This window comes from Nestor notabilis, unplaced genomic scaffold (genome assembly GCF_000696875.1).
Source record: "Nestor notabilis isolate BGI_N333 unplaced genomic scaffold, ASM69687v1 scaffold2116, whole genome shotgun sequence".
Classification (NCBI taxonomy): Eukaryota; Metazoa; Chordata; class Aves; order Psittaciformes; family Psittacidae; genus Nestor; species Nestor notabilis.
Window position 1 is genome coordinate 36994 of NW_009931282.1, and position 18779 is coordinate 55772.

The 18779-nt window shown below is 37.2% G+C and overlaps 1 protein-coding gene across 1 annotated transcript in view; it reads left to right on the forward strand.

Annotated features, from left to right (window-relative positions):
• Positions 1-18779, forward strand: part of PRMT3 (protein arginine methyltransferase 3) — a gene marked incomplete at its 5' end in the record, with an annotated part of 60889 nt that overhangs the window by 36285 nt on the left and 5825 nt on the right. The window contains 3 exons of the mRNA XM_010015807.1: positions 1415-1501; positions 13541-13591; positions 13792-13879. Coding sequence (XP_010014109.1) covers positions 1415-1501; positions 13541-13591; positions 13792-13879 — 226 coding nt within the window. The remainder of the gene's footprint in view (positions 1-1414; positions 1502-13540; positions 13592-13791; positions 13880-18779) is intronic.

Genomic DNA, 18779 nt, shown 5'->3' on the forward strand with positions numbered 1-18779 from the left:
TATATATATATGCTAAAATATTATAATATTGAAATGCACGTTGCAATGTTACTGTTGTTATCCTGGATATGCTGTGTTTTGTGTTAAATTCAAAATAGCAAAGCAGTTCTCTGCCCCTTGTGCTTTTCTCCTTAGTTGAGTCACTCTGATATTTTACATACTCATACACCTCATGGTTGTGCTGTTATTCAGGAGGACATCCAGAGACTGGAGAAATGGGCCAGTGGTTGTCCTGTGCAAAAAGCTTTGGGCAGCCAAAGGGCAATGCATAATCCTGCCGAGGGGAGGGAAGAATAACCCCACACATCAACAGGGGCTGAGGGTCTACTGGCTAGAAAGCAGCTTCACTGAGAAGAGTTTGATAGGCTGAGAGCTGGGCTTGTTCAGCCTGGAGAAGAGAAGGCTCCCAGAAGATCTGAGAGCATCTTCCAGTGCCTAAAGGGGCTGACAGGAAACCTGAAGAGGGGGTTTGTCAGGGGCATGTAGTGACAGGACCAAGGGGTAATGGCTTTAAACTGACAGAGGGGAGATTTAGATATTGGGAAGAAATTCTTCGCTGAATGAGTGGTGAGGCATTGGCATAGGTTGCCCAGAGAAGCTGTGGCTGCCCCATCTCTGGCAGTGTTCAAGGCCAGGTTGGACAGGACTTGGAGCAACCTGGTCTAGTGGAAAGGCCCTATCAGTGTGTATAAATGCCTCGTGCTGGTGGTAAGTAGAGAAGGTGGAGCCAGATTCTTCTCAGTGATTCTCAGGGGCAGGACAAGAAAGAAGGGGCACAAGTTGAACTACAGGCAGTTGTGTTGAAAGATCAGGAAATGGTATTTTACTGTGAGGGCAGTTGAATAAAGTGGCACAGGGTTACCCAGAGAAGTTGTGGAGTCTCTGTCCTTGGAGATGTTCAGGAGCTATTTGGACATGGTCCTGAGCAACCTGCTCTAGCTGACCCTGCTTTAGACTGTGATTTCCAGAGGTCCCTTTCAATTATTCCATGATCAGTACTACATTAACCTGGCAAGTCAAAAAAGCTCAGATTGAACCTGTACCACTTCTGATACTGTAGTCTGCCATGTGGCTATATGAACAAGGAGTAAAACAGGTGAAGAAGAATGCCTGTGAAAGCTACTTGATCTTACCAATGGGCAGCTGTCATCAAGAGCAATTTTCTTGAACAGAGTGAGCTACTATACCCAGTTCCATAGTGCTACTGGTCAAAGTGTCTGTTAGTTTTGGCATTTTGGGAAGAAGGGTTTTAGGTTGTCAATGTGCAGACAGGATTAGGTGGGTTTTAAGCTTCTTCCCATTTTTGTAGAGCTGAATTAATATTGTCCTCAAAAAGTTGTCTCATTATGGGAGCAACCTTCATCCAAAGATCTTAAATTTAGCACTTACAGAATTGTATTACTTCTTTCAACAGCATATTGACTGTAATACTGCATCTACTCCAGACTTGGAATTCTCTTCAGATTTCACCCTGACCATCACAACGAGCACAAAGTGTACAGTAAGACAATTTTAGTTTCTTCATATATGGTCGATATCACGTTGCACTAATAGACGGTGCATTGACTATGCTTCGTTTATGATCAGTCCTTGCCTTGAAACCTTCATTTCCATGGTACAGAGATGTCAAATGGGCTCTTCTTGTAAAGAGAGGTAGATGTAAAACTCCAGTAGTAATATTACAGTATAATACAGGTAGATGAGGAGAGGGAAAGATGAGGAGACTTAGCGCTGGGGTCATTCTGTTTTGTTCTCTAGCCCATTTTCTGAAAGAAGAGGTTTCTGTTCAGCATCTTGTTACCTCTGTGCTCGAGAATGACACAGGCACTAATCTCAGAAGAGCTTTTCTGTGTTTGGTAAAAAGTGAAAAACAGCATAAGGGCAAGGTAGAGTGTAGCTCATGCGATAAACATTTAGCAGGTCCTATGGCAAACACAGTTTTTCAAACAGGGAAGTTGATGAACTTTATGTGTGAAGACTGAGGGGGAACAAATAGAGCATTGGAATCTGAAAACCAGAGGGTTTACTGCATCTATTTTATTTACTTCATGCAAGTTAGTATTTTTACTTGATGTCAGTTAATGTGACTTACGTTCGAAAGAATGCTAATTCTAGAAAGGCTGTGAAATTTGATGGGAGGGGAATTCTAATTGGAGTAAACACAAGCTTATTTATCTTAGTATCACAGACAGTATTACAGTACACCCCTGTACCATGGAAATGAAGGTTTCAAGGCAAGTATTACAGTGTTGCATTAAATTGAATGAAGAATGCGGAGTACATCTGAACCTGTGATAAATTATTTGCCTATCAAACACTAGTCAATATGAAACAGAAGAAAAGGAAAAAGTTTTCAGTCTGAGCATTAGCATTAAATGAAAACTCAGCACAAGGGCATCTTTGAAACACTTCAGAGAAGTCGTGCCTACATTGTTCAGTATGAATTTACATAAATGCACATTCATGTTGCAGCTTTTTTTTCTTGGTCATTCAATATCTGGTAGATAGGAGAAAACAGAGAAACACTGGATTTTGGATTAATGAAAATGTCCCCTATTGTTTTTTTCTGGGAAGGCCCATGCAATTTATGTCATGTGACTTAGGTTCCATTTTTGGAGCTTAAGTCAGTGAAGATACCTAGATATTTTTATTTAGCATACTTCATGTGGGGGGGAGTGAGTTCTGAAATAAAGGTGTTATGAATGTGTTTAAAGCAAAAACAAATTAGATATTCCAACATAAATATTTATAAGTGTTTAGATGTGTATTTTTTGAAGATGTGTATTTAGAAGCGTTTAGGTGGGTACTTATGTGAGGATTCCTGTTTAATTTGACTTACGATGCACAGCTTGCTTTTTTTGTTGGAATAGGGAAGAAAATAATCAAATAGAAGGATTTTTGTATTGTTACCATTAGTCAGGGCAGTTGTGATAAAGATGAGGTACAAATAAAAAAGTCTGGGTGTTTAAGGTAATGCATTGAGTTTTTAAACACTAAATGATAAGCAAAGGCAGGATGACATAATTTTTACAGATTTCATGATGGCACTAATATGCTTTTACATTCAACATCAATTATAAAAGCTTTCTACCAATTCATTCAACTGTCCTCATCAAATTTGACAAAAGGTGTTAGGCTCTGAGATCTGCAGTAGAAACTCAAATTTTTGTAGTCTAGGGTTTTGTGATACTTCAGCTGAGAGCTTCATGCTTAGTTTTATGCCACAGCATGTCACAGAATCAAGTCCAAAGGGGTAACTGGTAGCTAATTTTTAATATATTGTGATAAGTCTGCTACAACTGGTTTATTTGACTTTTGCATGTGTATATGAAGAAGAAATGCAGGCTTCCTCTGATACGGACACAAAGAACATAAAATCATAGAATCGTAGAATAGTTAGGGTTGGAAAGGACATTAAGATCGTCTAGTTCCAACCCCCCTGCTAAGGGCAGGGAGACCATGTTGCTATATAATGTAATTAGTTACGTGTTACAACCTTGGATACCTACATCAAACAATGTAATACCTGGGTTTTTATGGGTCTGTGTGCTAGTTCATGCTGCTGTGTATCTCTTGGTTTTAGTTGTCACAGAATCATAGTTGCTTCAGGGCAGGGTCAGCTTTGATTGCAGATCAAGCTCCAGTTGCAGCCCTGGGTTAATTTTCTTAATGTAGCCGCTTTTGAATAACGGATAAGTTAAACAGCAATCTTTACAAAATCTTGGTGATCTTTGGTTTTTGGGTAGAGTAAAATAGCTTCTTTTGTAAACATCATTTTCCCTAGCATTAGACCTTTACAAAAACTTCATTAGTGTTCTATGAATCCTTGGTATCATTGACTTATAAATCAAGATGTGCACCTTGCAAGGAGAAGGGGAGGGAAGTGAGGGGAAAACAATGTTTCTGCAATTTTGCAGTGAATGCAGGTCCTAAAAAATGATCAGAACTCTGTGAAGTATTTTGCACTTCATCATTTAGGTTTATTGACACTTCGACTGAAATTTCCACTCTTTCTTTGATAGATTGGAGAAGTTTAGTTGGGAGTTGACAGTTCATCCATCATATCAGGCTGCCTAACCTTGCAGTAAATGAACAATAAAAGCCCATTATTTATATTGAGATTTTTAGGAGATGCTTTAAGATTGCAGTTTGTCCTTTGAAAATAACATTTGATGTATTTCTTGTTTGCATCCATGTTTTGTTGTTCTACTGGCACAAAAAGAGTAGGCTGGTTTTATTTCCCAAAATTCTAGCTTTTGATACATGTCTGTGCTGATTTTTGCCTTTTTAAGAAAATGAACATTTTAAAATATTTTTGCTTTATTTACGAAGTATTTTGTAAAAAACCCACAATTTTTAAATGTTATACGTGTATATATCAGGCTTTTTTAGCTTGCAGCCAAAATTTTCTGTCAAAGCAGCTTTTTCTCAGCCCTTTCTGTGTCATAACAGTGTGAAAACAGATTTGGTTGTCTCATTCCTAGTGTTGCCTTCAATAGCAAAGCTCACTTCAGACCAGTGTTATCATCAGGAGTAGCACTCCTTCTGTTAAGTGGTCTGTCCTTCAAACCCACACAAGTGGAAAGCTTAGGTGCATGGTGGTGGGACAAAAGACTTGTGGTCTCATCTAGTTGGAGTATACAATATAATGTTGATTGTTGACAAGGTGAATGTTCAAGTGACAGCTCTGGAGGCATTAGCCATGTTGGGGTCTGTTGCTCACTCCCATCAACCCATTTGCACATCTGTGGTGACAGCGTGGTATGTTGTAAAAGCTGACAGGAATCAGAGCCATAATGCAGTCTTTTTACCAACTCATTACCACATTTGCCTTGATTAGGGGTTGGAACACCCCCAGGATCTCTCAGGCAGGAGAAGCTGCACTTATAATTTCTGTGGTAAAATGTTAAATAACTGAAATCTGACCTTATTTTTGCCTGTCACTTTGGGATTTTTTTGGTTTTCTATTGGGGTTTGGTTGAGTTCTTTTCCTTTAGAGTCATAGAATATCTGAAGTTGAAAAGGACCCGTAAGAATCATCAAGTCCAACTGCCAGTGCTTCTTTGCTCCTGTATCTAAAGCTACTTTGATAGCAGCATTCGAAAACAAAGGAACCATTTTTTCAGTTGACTTTTCAAATTAGTCTCAGCACAGAAGCTGACTTCTTCTTGATTTCCCCATACTTTATTTCTGTTCTTATGAATTGTTCTGGTGAACACTTCTGAGAGGATTTCATAAAGACTGTGGGAAAGCTTCACCTGGGAGAGTTAGGAACAGAGCTTTTTTTTGTGTTCTTTTGCTGGAAGGAGCACAGAAAGACTAGCCTAATCTCAAGGCTGACCTTTGGGACTTGTCACCCAACTTCTTCTCATCGTGGGATTTTATTTTTTTTCTGTCTATTTTGTTTTGTCTCTTTGTAGTACAAACCTTTTATTTCCTGAAAATTGATAATGCAAATGCTGAAACAGATTTGCTCTTTTTGCTAGGTATCGCAGTTCTTGCTCTTCTGACCTCTTGGCTATGTATCTGGTTGCATGAGAGTGCCATTTAATTGTACAAGAAGTTGTTTGAAAACCATGCAATTCAGTAGACGACAGAATGACTGTTTTCTGGTTTTAGATAAATGGATTAAGGACGTAAATGCCCAGAATTAGTGATGAGCTTGCACGAAACAGAAGAACTATGCAATTCCCAAAACGTAAGAGCATAGCGTTAATTGACTCATACCTGATTTGTCTGCCCTTCCATCTGTAAAATATTTAAAATTACTCTTACACTTTTATATGATCAAAAAACCCCATCCTATCAAACTAATTAAGTCATTATAATAACAGATCAGCCGGATGTCTCTCTGTAGGTGTATCTTAAGGATATTGAGGGTGGTCCTGTAATGCATTTATTGAGTCATATCCTTAAAAAGAAAAAAAAAAGGGTGCTTAATGGTCCAAATAGGTTTTTTTTCTTCCAGGTGTTCAATTAAATAAGTCTTCAAGAAAAAAAATTGCTAACAAACCTGAGAAATATGGAAAGAGTAAAAAAAAAAGAGTGAGTGAAAACAAGCATTTTAAGTGTGACCTTATATGGTGCATAGGAGTTATTGGCAGGGGGTGTCAAGGCTTTTTGTAGAGCATATAGTCTTCCTGTTGACTTTTCCTTTATTTCTCTTGTGGTTTACCATGAAACAGTAAGTTTATTTATCATTATTTTAGCTTTCAAAGACTAAAGGTTTTCAAATCATGGAATGGTTGCATGGAATCATTATATGAAATTGTTTTAAAGCACTTCTAGGGCAAGTTGCCTTGATTTCAGTCTTACAAAAGATAATGGCCAAAAATAAATTTAATTAGCCTGCAAAAGTGCATTTTCCTAAGAAAGAGCTAGGGTTTGTCACTGCTGATTTTAATGAGACATCTGGCTAATATCAATTAGTGGATGCTGCTAGGAAAATATTCCATTAATTGTATTCTGAGTTTGATCACTGTGTGAGCTTTTGAGATAAAATATAATGGTGATTACCCTCAGTGTAGAAATCAATTGACAAACTTCCTCTTTTGTCTGTGAGCGTTTCCCCTGTGAGTCCATCAAGGTTGATCTTTCCTAGCTGAATAACAATATCCCTGGGAGGAAAATAGCAGTATCTCTTCATTGCTCCCAGGAGATGGTGTCAAAGAGCAGGGGATGTGTATAAAATGTGGGAGGGAGGAAGGGGGTGAAAGAAGGATAATGAACCAGAGGACGTGACTGATGTATTAATACCTTTAGGAGGAAAAAGGAAGTTGAGTTAACTGGAGAAAAATATTTTGACTAAGGAAAATCTTTGCTTGTTAAAATTTTCTTAAATGTTAGACACTTTAATTTCTTAATTTTCCATTTGGGAGCCACCAGTAAGCATTAGGATACAAGTCTTTAATTCCAACCTTAAGTGAGAAACTAGATTTTGTAAGCTAATTGGAAATCTGGCTTTGAGTATCATATTTAAGCACACCTCAAATGCCTGATTTCTGTTTCAATGAAAGGCTATCATGTTAGAAGGCAGGGTTTGTCTTTCTGATCTATTTAGTTGTTGGTAGCTTCTTCTACAGCTATCTCCAGATTCTTGGTCTCTTTAAAACACAAAGTCATTGGGTTTTAATAGCGACGGGTTTCTTTTCCCTGTGATAAAAACGCAGCAACTCTGCTGTGTGGATGACAAACATTCCATCTCCATGCTTGGATAAACTCCATCAAAAGCACATTATCTCCCACTTCTGTGGCCAGCTGGCTAATTGTATTTGTTGTAGCCACTCACTGTTGGAACATGATACTAGTGAAGAGCAAGAATGATAAATGACTCAATGTAGGTGATAGCGGTAATGATAATTTTTAATTTCCTTGTTCCTAAATGAATTGGTAAGGTTGCCCTTATGAGTTCTCACAGGGAGTCAAGCAGTCTTATTTATTTTATCCTGTTAAAATACTGTGTATACAGCCAGCTATTTTCTTCAGAAAAAAGCCTTAGTATTTAGATATATTTAGAATAAAATACAGACTCCTCTTCCAATTTCAGTAAGGGTTATAAGTGGAAGAGTTGAAATAATATGCACTAATACTCATTTATTACATATGGTAAAGCCTTTTGTAATCTTAATATGTTCGGTACATTTTACATGAATAAATGGGGGGGAAAATAGGCTCAAGATAATTTATCTGGGAGGGAAGAAAAATATGTTAAAGACAAGTGAATCTTATGAGAGAATGTACTTCATTTACAGGGGGTGGTTTTCATATGTTTGTATTAACACCTTAGAAACTCTCAGTGATGGATGAAGACCTTAAGCTACTTTGTGAGCTCTTCATCAAAACCTGGGTTTGACAAAAATCTGGTAGAAATTAGCAGCTGCTATTGTAATTTTGGAAATATTTTCTTCTTAGTTGAGCGAACTCTTTGTTGACCTGTATAGGATAATGCTTAGTTCTTTATTTAGCCCTCTTAGTTCCCTGGGTAAATATGGAAACCTTGTTCAGGGGTTGGAGGTTTTGTCCTCATAGCTCTGCTTTTCTACTCGCAATTTATAGGAGAATGAGAATGAGAAGAATAATATTTCTGTGGTGTTTCCCAATATTTAACATCCTTTGAGGCTAGAGCATGTGTCAGGCTAGAGCTGCAGTTATTTATTACCAGTTTAGAAGTCATTATTTTTGTTTTCCTCTTTCATGGTATTCAGGAGACTGGCACTTAAAAGATGCTTCTAGAGAAGGCTCAAGTTCTTGCTGATTACTCACTGGGGAAGTTGTAAATGAGCTGTCCAAGGTGGAGCAAAAAGATGAAAACAACTACTGTGGATGAAATAACTGTTACTGTAATGTTTAAACAACAAAAAAAAATGCACCTAACACCATAGTTGTAAAACATTGTCTAGAATTTATGGGAGTGTTATTTGCTTCTTCCGTTTCTTAGGTTTGACTCTTTGTAAGGAAGATGCCACCTTTAATAAAAATCTGGCCAGCCCTGTATTCCATTCTAATACGCTTGTGTGTGTGATTGCTTCTAGTATGCCACTTGTAAGTGATTTTTCCCCCCCGCCCCTTATATTTTACTGCTTAGCTGCATGTGTTAAATTTTACAAGGGGGGGAGGATTTAATCTTCCTTCAAGCTGTAAACATTGGAAATTACTTTCATTGTAGTATTGCATCTTTAATAGAAGCATGTGATTGTTATAGCTACTGTGATTTGTGGTAGTGTTCAAACGTGAAATGAAAGGAAAATGTTTTGAACTTCACTTTCATAAAATTATTTCACTGAAATGTGCTTAAATATAAAAGATTCATGTTGTGAGTTCCAGGATAAAACCACCACCAAGTAATAAAAATAAAAAAAGCTAAGAGGGTAAGGGAAGATATAAATTCCTCGAAAGAAAATATTAACCACACCCACAATGTTAGAGCTAGTTTTGTATCATCAGATATTTCAACTTTGATTTGCGTAGGTCTTTGGTATTTTTTTTTCTTTTCCCAAGATATTTATGTAGGGTACCACATCATTTCTGTAGTGGTGCAAGGCTTACACTAATGTACCTTAGGGTAATGGTGGGGAGTTGATTTGGTTTAGGGCATTTTAGCTCTTCTATTTGGGAAGATTGAAGTAGGCTTCTGTAATGCAGTTAGAGATTCTAGGTTTTAACAGCTCTTTTGAGGAAGACTTCCTGCTGCTTTATGGAGAAGCAGGAATTTTAATGTTTTATGTAAAGCATTTCATAAAACATTGATAAGAGAAATAACTAGAACTGTGTTGCAGCTTTGTATCCTCCAATACTTTGCCAGTGACATAGAACCATTCAGGTTGCAAAAGACCTGTCTCTAAGTGCCACATCTGCACATCTTAAACACACAGGGATGGTGACTTCACCACTACCCTGGGCAGCCTGTTCCAATGCCTGACCACTCTTTCAATGAAGAAATTGTTCCTAATACCCAGCCCTTAACCTCATCTGGCACAGCTTGAAGCTGTTTCCTCTTGTCCTGTCACTTTTATCTTGGGAGCAGAGACCAGCCACCTCTTGGCTCCATCCTCCTTTCAGGTAGTTGTAGAGAATGATAAGGTCCCCCCGAGCCTTCTCCAGATGCCCCCAGTTCCCTCAGCCATTCTTCATCAGACTATTTTCTAGACCATTTATCCACTTTGTTGCTCTTCTCTGGACCTAGGAAATGGTGTCAGAGATTTTACTATATAGCCTTTGACATGGCAAAAAAACCCCTTCTTTCTTTATTAAAGATTCTGTGTCATTCACTGATTTTTGGAAAAATCAGTTGTTTTATAGGTCCCAGAATAGCTGACTAGTTTGAGTACAAAAAGATTTATAAAACTGAGCTGTAATGGAAAAAGCTACACCCTGGGTTTAAAATACTGTGGTAGGCATTAATTGTAAAGAACAAGGTTGCTCTTTGACATAGGCCTACCTCGTCTGTAGACTGAGGTTTTCTAGATTAAGTGTAAATTTTAGGCCTCCCTTTGTCTTGGGTTCCTTCCTTGCACGCCTGCTTTCTACAAAAAGGTCTCAAAGCTACACTGGGATCCTTCATGCCCCCTCTGTATTTTAGCATTGAAGACCACCAGCCTTTTTCTTTTCATTAAACTTTCAATTGAACCATCAGTTACATACATAGATGTATTGGAATGGGTGGAATGAATTGTTAAATTAAATAAAACTGAATTTACTCATGAAAATAATGCATAATTTGGATAAATTGAATGCCTTTTGAAGTGTTATGTTATTGGCAGGGGAACATATGCAGTCTAGAATCAGCTAGTCCAACCATTAGCCCAGGACTGCCAAGACCACCACTAAACCATGTAACTGAAATCTTCCATGTAAAACCAAGAAGAGGAAAGGAAGAAGGCAGTTAATTTAAGCTGAATTTACTGGAAGGCTTTAGGATACACTTGAGCTTAAGTTTATTACCTAGGTGTAGGCAAATAACTGTAATTCTATTGAATAGCAGGTTTAAACTTTTGGTTTGGTTTCTTGGTTTACAGTGTAAGCAACAGGACCTGTGCAGTTTCACTTTCTAGATTTCCTTAGCGGTGGAATAGCTGCCATAGTGAATATTAAACGAATTTTACAGCTTAGTCTTTTTGTTTTCCCAAAGATGTAAAACACATGGGAAGAGATATCTATCTGGATATTAAATGCAGTGTTGGTAAATGATGGCAGGTTGCCTGAAAATGTTTATTACAAACAAATTACATAGTTGACACCAATTTTGCAAAGATAAACAGTCAAACCATGTGTGTTTTGTTTTTATTAGTTGGTTCAAAACTGGTTTGAAAATCTGTTAGTAAAGATACTCATTAGATTTTGAAATTGCAGTATGTGCTCATAAGTGTTTTCAAAACATCTTTCAAACTCTCCTCTGGATGTATTTAACTTTAGCATATAATTTCTATTCAACTATTAAGGACTTGGGCCTGCCTGTTGACATAGCTCACCAGAGTGTTTTGGTTTTGGTGTGCTTGAAGCTGTTCACAAGAGTTTATCCTTTGGGACTTGTGGAATTTATTTTGCTGGAGTATTTGCATTATTTATTTTTTTTTACTTTTGGCTCAATAATTGTTTCAGTATCAAGACTGAAGGACATCTATCCATTTTAGAATGTAAGAAAAAGAATTTAATGGATCAGCGTAGAACTCCTGTTCTCTGTAGTCCCTTGAAATCTGTAATCCCTGGAGCTCTGCACGAGGTAGTCTTTGTGATGTTTAACAATTACTGTTTACCATCTCTTAATTTAGATAGTCAAAGTCAGTGTTTCAGGTTGTTTCTGTTAAGGAAACCTTTGAACCTTATGTATGAAATAAGGTTGGTATTTATCATAGTCATTTACAGAAGTTGCACAAATCCTGTTTCCCTGAGCACAAGAGGCAGCAAATAGCAGGGGACCGTTTTTTCCTTGTAACTGCAGTTTCTTTCCAGTCTGAACCTCATCCTCCCAAAATAAAAATGCCAATATGGGGAAGTTTGCTCAGTGTGTTTTTGTTACATCTTCTACCAAATACATAAGTGAAAGCATCCACCTTAGCGATGATGTGTTTGTGTGGAGCTTTTAGCTTTCTGTCCAAAATGTAGCTTGATTGTCTTGTTTTCTTTGGAAGCCAATTTTTTTTTCTCTCAATTATTAATGTATTCTTGTTGTTGCCACCATGTTCTCCTTTCTCCAGTAATCATATCCTAGGTCCTATTTGTAAGCATATCAACAGTATTGACCTGATGACTGAAAAATGTGTTTACGACTTAGTAGATCTCTGACTAATGTCCAGAAAAGATTGTGCATTGATAAAAGTAGTCTGGTGGGTCAATAAAACTTTGTCAAAACCTTCTCAATCTTTACTCAAAAAGGCATAATAGAGACAAGGCTGTGATTCACTTGGCAATGAGTTTCTCAGCATTAAGTGATAAAGGTGGAAGAGTCACCGTTTCCACCATCTGGTGCTCATGTGTCATGAAGTTCCCTTAGTGTCTCCTTGGTTCTTACTTTTAACAATATTTGCCTGCATCAGAATTTGGAACTTGCCAGGCTTTTCTGGAGTACCCTTAGCTGAAAAGCAAACACAGGTGCTTTAACACATTGTTATGCACCATGTTGGTGAAATCTGTTCTGGATTTAGGCCAGAGAAATAAAATACCAGAATGGTTTGGCTGTCATTCAGATTACATAGTTCATAATGATAAAGCCTTGTGTCATTCAGTTTACCTAGATTTGTAAGCATATTTGACTTTTTGTTTTCATTTCATAGTCTATCTCTGAGTGAATATGAAGGCCGTACTCCAGAAACTGTCCTTTGTAACCCTTGAGAACAACCAGTTTCCTAGAGTAGGAGAAAAACACTGATTCTGTGAGAGGAAGGTTATAATCAGTTGTTTACAGTTAGTTTTCATGCAACGGGCTTGCCATCATGGAATTGGTACATATCTTGTTTGTACATACCACAGGTAATGTGCAGAGGGTCCCTTCCTGCTGTCACTGGGATGAAGTCTCCAGCTGCTGTAGTTGAAGTTACTCAAAAGCTCTATTCTAAGTCATTTCTTAAGGATGACATAATAGAAAAGCATAACTGCCTTGGTCTGATTTGCTTTAGCCTGTTCGTAGGAGACAGTAGAAAGCAAATAAAGGTGAGCATGGACAGGATTTCAGAGGTGAAACTGTGGAGTGAATGGCCTTTTAGTAGCATCAAAGAACTTGTCTTTGAGTTCTTTGAATTTCTGGGACTCATAAGGCTTTTCTGTCAAAAAAAACAGGCTATTATTAAAAGACTGCATAACTAAGAGTGTTGATACACTGTTTTGTGTGCAGGCATTTTGTGCCTATTCCTCTTCTTCCTTCACTAATGAGCTATGCACTGAAGAGAGAGGCTCTTTTTGAGGTTAGGAGTGGGATGGGAGGAGGGATAGAGTAAGTGTTCCGAGGAATCCTATGGAGAGTTACTATTAGAAACTGCTAACTGCTAGAAAGGCCAGCCTGAAGCAATTGGGAATCTTTTGTCTTATCCGTGTGTGTAGTAGGGGAAGAAAAGATATTCCCTGCCTATTCATGCTCTGCCTCAGTTCACAGGGAGCTTTTATGGAAAACAGTGTTTAGCTATGCGAAGAATGAACACGTCATGCAGAATCCCTCGTGCTGTGTATTAATTTAGTGATGGCTGTAGTACCTGTAGAGGACAAGCACGGAATGTGATGCTTTTTTTGGGTTTGCACATCTGAAAGTCTGTGCTCTGTGAAATTCTAGTTGCAGTTGGCGTGTGGGTTATTGTGGAAACTGAGACTAAAAATTAACATGTAATAAAATGCATTTTCAGTGGGCTGAATATTTTCAAGTACAACAAATGTGTGATGACTGCTTATTTTTTTGACTTAGGATTTTTAGCATGCTTGAAAGTATAAATCTAAGCTTGTTTCTCTCAGTAAAGACTTGAAATGGAGTAGAAATCCCAACAAATGTATGCATTAATTAATAACTTTAAGTGTCAATACTATTCCTTTATCATATTTGCATTTACCTCTTTTATAGGCAATTGCTGGGTATTTTGATATCTTTTTTGAGAAGAACTGTCAAAATAAGGTGAGTATTTGGGGTTATGCATTTTATGTGTCTTTGGGAGATGAGGGTGGTTTTGTATTTATTCTGTTTCAAGGTGTTTGGCAAGGAGTCTATTTTGCTGTAGCAAGTACTTCATTTGCATGTGTGTTTGATAATTGATTGATGTTGTGTGATATCAAAAATGTTGTTCTTAATCAAACTCTTGAACTCTTCCATTGTAGGTCTTGTTTTCAACTGGTCCCCAGTGTACCACAACGCACTGGAAACAGACAGTTTTTCTCCTGGAGAAACCAATTCCTGTAGAAGCAGGTATATTTAAATGCAGCTGTGGTGCAGCAATGGTTGTGTTGCGCTGCTGTTAATTAAATTGAGATCTAAAATACTTTAAGAACAACATAAATGTTAAAAAACAGCTAGTAAATAAATCTTTCAGCTGCTCTAAAGAATTTTTCTATGTCAACAGAGCACTGGGAAATACCTATCTATGCAAAATTCATGTTAAAAATACATTCTAATGTTTGCATAGGTATATTGTAAGTGGGCATATATTTTGCTTAGCTCCATATTGTAATTTTGATGAGAACTTCTGTATCAAAGCATTTCTGAGGCACTAGAATTTAAGACCGGGACAATGCTATTAACATTCTAGTGTTGTATCTTGAGTATTGTATATGTCAAGTGATTGCGTAAGGTTTTTTTGTAGCCCTCCTGAACTATGCTGTATTTTTTAAATGAATCATGAATATATGCATGGAGCTGGCAGTGTGGGGATTGCTCTGTAGATTGGAAATTTACAAATTTCAAAGAACATGAACTTGAAACTTGATCCATTGAAGTATGGAAGATGCTATTTTGATACACTGTAAATTTAGATAAAATTGATAAGTACCAGGTGTTGTAGGTGTTATAGGTGTTATAAGTTTCACCTTGAATTTGATGCATGTAAAAAGGCTTTAGTTGTCATCAGGGGTAACCCAAAATCAGATGATAAATTGTTCAAGTGAGGTTTTGAAGACTGAAATGATGCTTATTAGTGGTTTCAATTAGTTCCGTTTGGTAAGTCTTGAAAATACATTTCTATGCAAGTAGTCAAGTATTCCTTGATTTATAGACTGAATTATGTCCACGACTGTCATGGGATAGTCATGCAAGAGGACGAACATACAGCTGGTCACGAATTACAAGTCTTGCCCTCTTGTTCCTGTAGAACTGCACTTTCTTTAAGATTCTCCCAGGGTTGGGTTTTTTTTGGGGGGGAGGGGGTTTGTTTGGTTTGGTTTTTTTTGTTTGTTTTGTTTTTTTTAATCCAAGTAGATTAAATAGTTAAATTTTTATGGTTTTATTATTTCTTACCTTTTCCACTTAACCACTAGGTATTTACTCACCATCGTTAAACTCTTACTTGGTGGTGTTTTAGTTGTCTTTGAAGATCGTTTTTCTTCACAGACTGGCAAGACCAAGGGAGAGGAACCTCAGTAATGAGCCTCATTTCTGCTGGTTGGTTAATAAATTCATGGTAATACCTGGCCCTGACCTGAACAGTTCATAAATAGCTTGGACAAATTGGGGGAAAATGTACAAAAATTTATGTGGATGTTGAAAAAAAGCTGAGGTCAAGAGGCATAGAGAAGCTATAGAGAAGTATTGATGTAGATGGAATATTATCTCTCTTACCAGACCTAATTATGAATATGAAAGCAGCATCTGCGCTCAGTTAAATTCCTTTTTCATTTGCCTCTTCCAGCCATCAGCCATGACAACTTTTTAGCAGGAACGTCTTTCCTGAAGGCACTATGGTCCTGACAATGTCATTTCTCTCCTGACAAATCATTTCTCTCCTTCATGCTTTGACTTTATATCCTTAAGTAAGTTTTATTTGCCTGTTCTTAGGTTTTGTCACTTTTTGGTACATATGCATTGGTGCATTTATACTTGGCTTGTGTTCTGTTCAGCTTCCCTTTATAGACAAGGCTGCAACTCATTAAATTAAGGTCTCCTTGCTGCAACTCATTAAATTTCACTGTCATAGAGTGTGAAATAATCTTTAAGTGTGATGACATTTGTTAGAATATGCATATTATTTAATTTTACATAGATCATTTGACATTTGCCAAATGTGTGAAATGACTGGAAGGTGTGCCTGCGTCGGGAATTCTAGTATAGGTGCAGTGACTTTCTGAAGACAACTGGAGAAAACTATGTGCTTTGAAGCAGTGAACACAGCCTAGTTGACCTTCAAGATCACTTTTGCTGTAACTCCTTCCTTCCTTTCTCTTTATTAGCTCATATATCCTAACATTATCCCCATAACAAATCTTGTTACAGCCATGTTTCTTTTTTCTTCTACCTGTCTCCTTCTCTTCATCATTGAAGTTCCCCTTTCCATGCTTTTACCCATTCTCTCTGTTTCTATACATTATATAAAATTGCCCCTTTAATCTGGGATTCTCTACCTGTTATTTCCAGTGTTAGAGAAGGTTCTGAGAGAAACTATTGATGTAATTTCCTTTTCCTTTGTAATCCTTTGTGAAATATTTATTGTTCATGGATGACAGAAACCAATCAGGGCAGAAGTTGTTTATTGATACTTACATAGCCATGTTTCTTAATTGAGGTGAACCCTAAAAAAACCACACCATTCTCCTGGATTTTGATCCTTCTCGTTCATGATTCCAAAAATCTTTTTTTCCCCAGGACATGTTAATGTAAGTACAAATTTCCCCATCTTCCATTTTTCCCATTTGTTTTCTTTGTAAAAACAGTGACTTAAATATTCATCTGGGTAATTTGATGATGCCCTTGCAGTAATCTGACTGGTGTCCCCATGGTGGCACTTCTTTTCAGTATTTTAATAGGTTGTGAAAGAGGAATTTGGTGCTAAGAAATGCATTTGAAATGTTTTATTACTTTGAAAGCATATTTCAGACATGGTGCTGGCTTTTTCCCCAGTAAAGAAAAATTGTTCCATTGGATTTCTAATTCTGAGTAAAATAGTGAGGCTGACTTAAAAGTCTCTGTCAATTGCTTTATAGCTTTTGGGGATATGCCTGAAGTGGTTCTAAAGCACTGATTGTATTTGGATTTGCTCTGTAGAAGAGGTTGAGCTTACAGATATACAAACCTGGCTCCTTTATGCCACATCAAAATGGTTTTGTTCTGCAGTGTGAACTAACTAATTTTCTCAGCTGTTTGATGCCAGGTTATTTGTTATAAAAATAGATCCATTTTTTCAGCCATAAAAAAGACTGAATGTTTTGATCTCTATTCTAACAATAAAATCAAGCTGTTAGAAGCCAAAGGATGGGGTTTGCAAATTATCCTCCCTCCTTACCATTCCCGACACAGCCTGTGCTGGGTGTGCAGTGTTTGCGAATTTGATGGGATGCAGTGGGAAAGATTTAATCTAGGTCCAAAGATCTGGAGAGAGGCAATGAAAGTTTCACATAATTAATACTTTTTGATTTGCCACTGAATATCAGCTTGATACCCAACTATGGTAGACAACTTTCTATACTAAAATTTATGTATTTGTATATTAAAGCATATCTATGTTCAAATGGATAATTTCTGTAGCTTTGGTTTAGATTTTGAAGGGGAGGAGAAGATAGTCTCTTTCTACTCATGTATTCTGCAAAACTGGTTTTCCTTCTCACAGATGAGAGATTTGAAGCTGATGTACGGTGAAGTGAAACAAAATAGTGTCAGTATGTTGGCTATGCTTTAACTGCTTAGCAAGCAGTAAAACTGAAGAAACTGGAGAAAGAAAGGAGATGATATTTTATTTCCAGAAAAATAGGATTTTCTCAGACCTGAGTCTTGTATTGTAGCCTCTCTACAGAGTACAAGACTTAGCAGCCCTTTTAATAGCTTGAATATGTCTTTGTTTTGAAAATTGAAATTGAGATGCCAAAGCAGTATCTTTTTTTCTTATTAATAGTCCAAACATGTCTTTTCCTTTTACTGTTTCTTGAAATATTCCTGTTAAGTTAGATAAATGAAAAATTATATATGGAATAGCATTTTCATTTTATTGTCCCAAGCACTTACTGAATAAATGAAATCCTTTCCGAAATTATTTTAAAGGGCCCACAGAATCTTTTCAGTAACAAAGAATTAAGTTAAAACCCAGATCTGTATGCAAGCAAATTCTATTAGTAGTAAAACAGCATATTGTCAGCATCTTGTATTCTTGATACTGCCTTGCAGTGGAAATAAAACCTTGATTTTGTTTGCTATGGTGCTAAAAGGTGCTAGCACAGCAAAACTGAAGTAGAGCTCACATGACTAAGCCCCTGTAAAATCCTTGATTATCTTTTAACTCCCCAGTCACCATAATTGAGCTGTTTGTGAATTTACAAACTGTAAAATGTTAATTTGTCTACCTAGAAAGCTTTGTTAAAAGTAGGATGACAATGCTGGCACAATTAATCTGTCTGAATGTTTTGTCTTATACTGAAATACTTCAGTATTGTGCACCCCAGTTGGGCAATTTGTTTCCAAATTGAGATTTTAGTGTCTGTTTTGCCTGTCTACAGCTGTGACATAGTGTCTATAAAATGCTGTCACTTGTTTACTTAAAAATGATATCTCCAAAAGTGGTGCTCACTTTTAAAATCTAATAGTTGTTAAAACTTGGATTTTGAGATCACACTAGATCTTCCATATCTTAAGCTGTATCTTTTGAAATCCACAGTTTAAAATCATCCTGCTGACTTTTCAGAAACATTTCTGAGCATGTATTTCAGATGCTAAATTGAGAGACTCTCTTCCCATGGTTGTTCTATCTCACTGAAAGATAAAAGAGGTTCTGTATCTGACAGGAGAATTTGGATGGACTTCTTGTGCCATTCTGTGTGCCCCCTTTGGAAGTTCTGCAACTGCAAGGGAAATATGAATCATACAGCAACAACAATCTAGTTTTGTCAGAATTCTGTCACAACTGTAGAGAGAAAGATTGGGACAAGACTGTACAGTTTAGGATCTCTACTACAAAAAGGAGTGAATTAAGACTAGTTCTAGTTGAGTGAGATGGGCTGCTGCAGCTATACATGAAGGAATATGTATCTGGCTTTCACCATTCCCTGTGGCAACTATTTCTGGTACCTGAGCTACGTAGGGAATCTTGATCATTTGCAGTGTGTGCATGTTATCTTAGGTAGCTCTCCTACCTTACTCAGCTGGCTCTGTAGACTTCTTTGCAGCAGCCTAA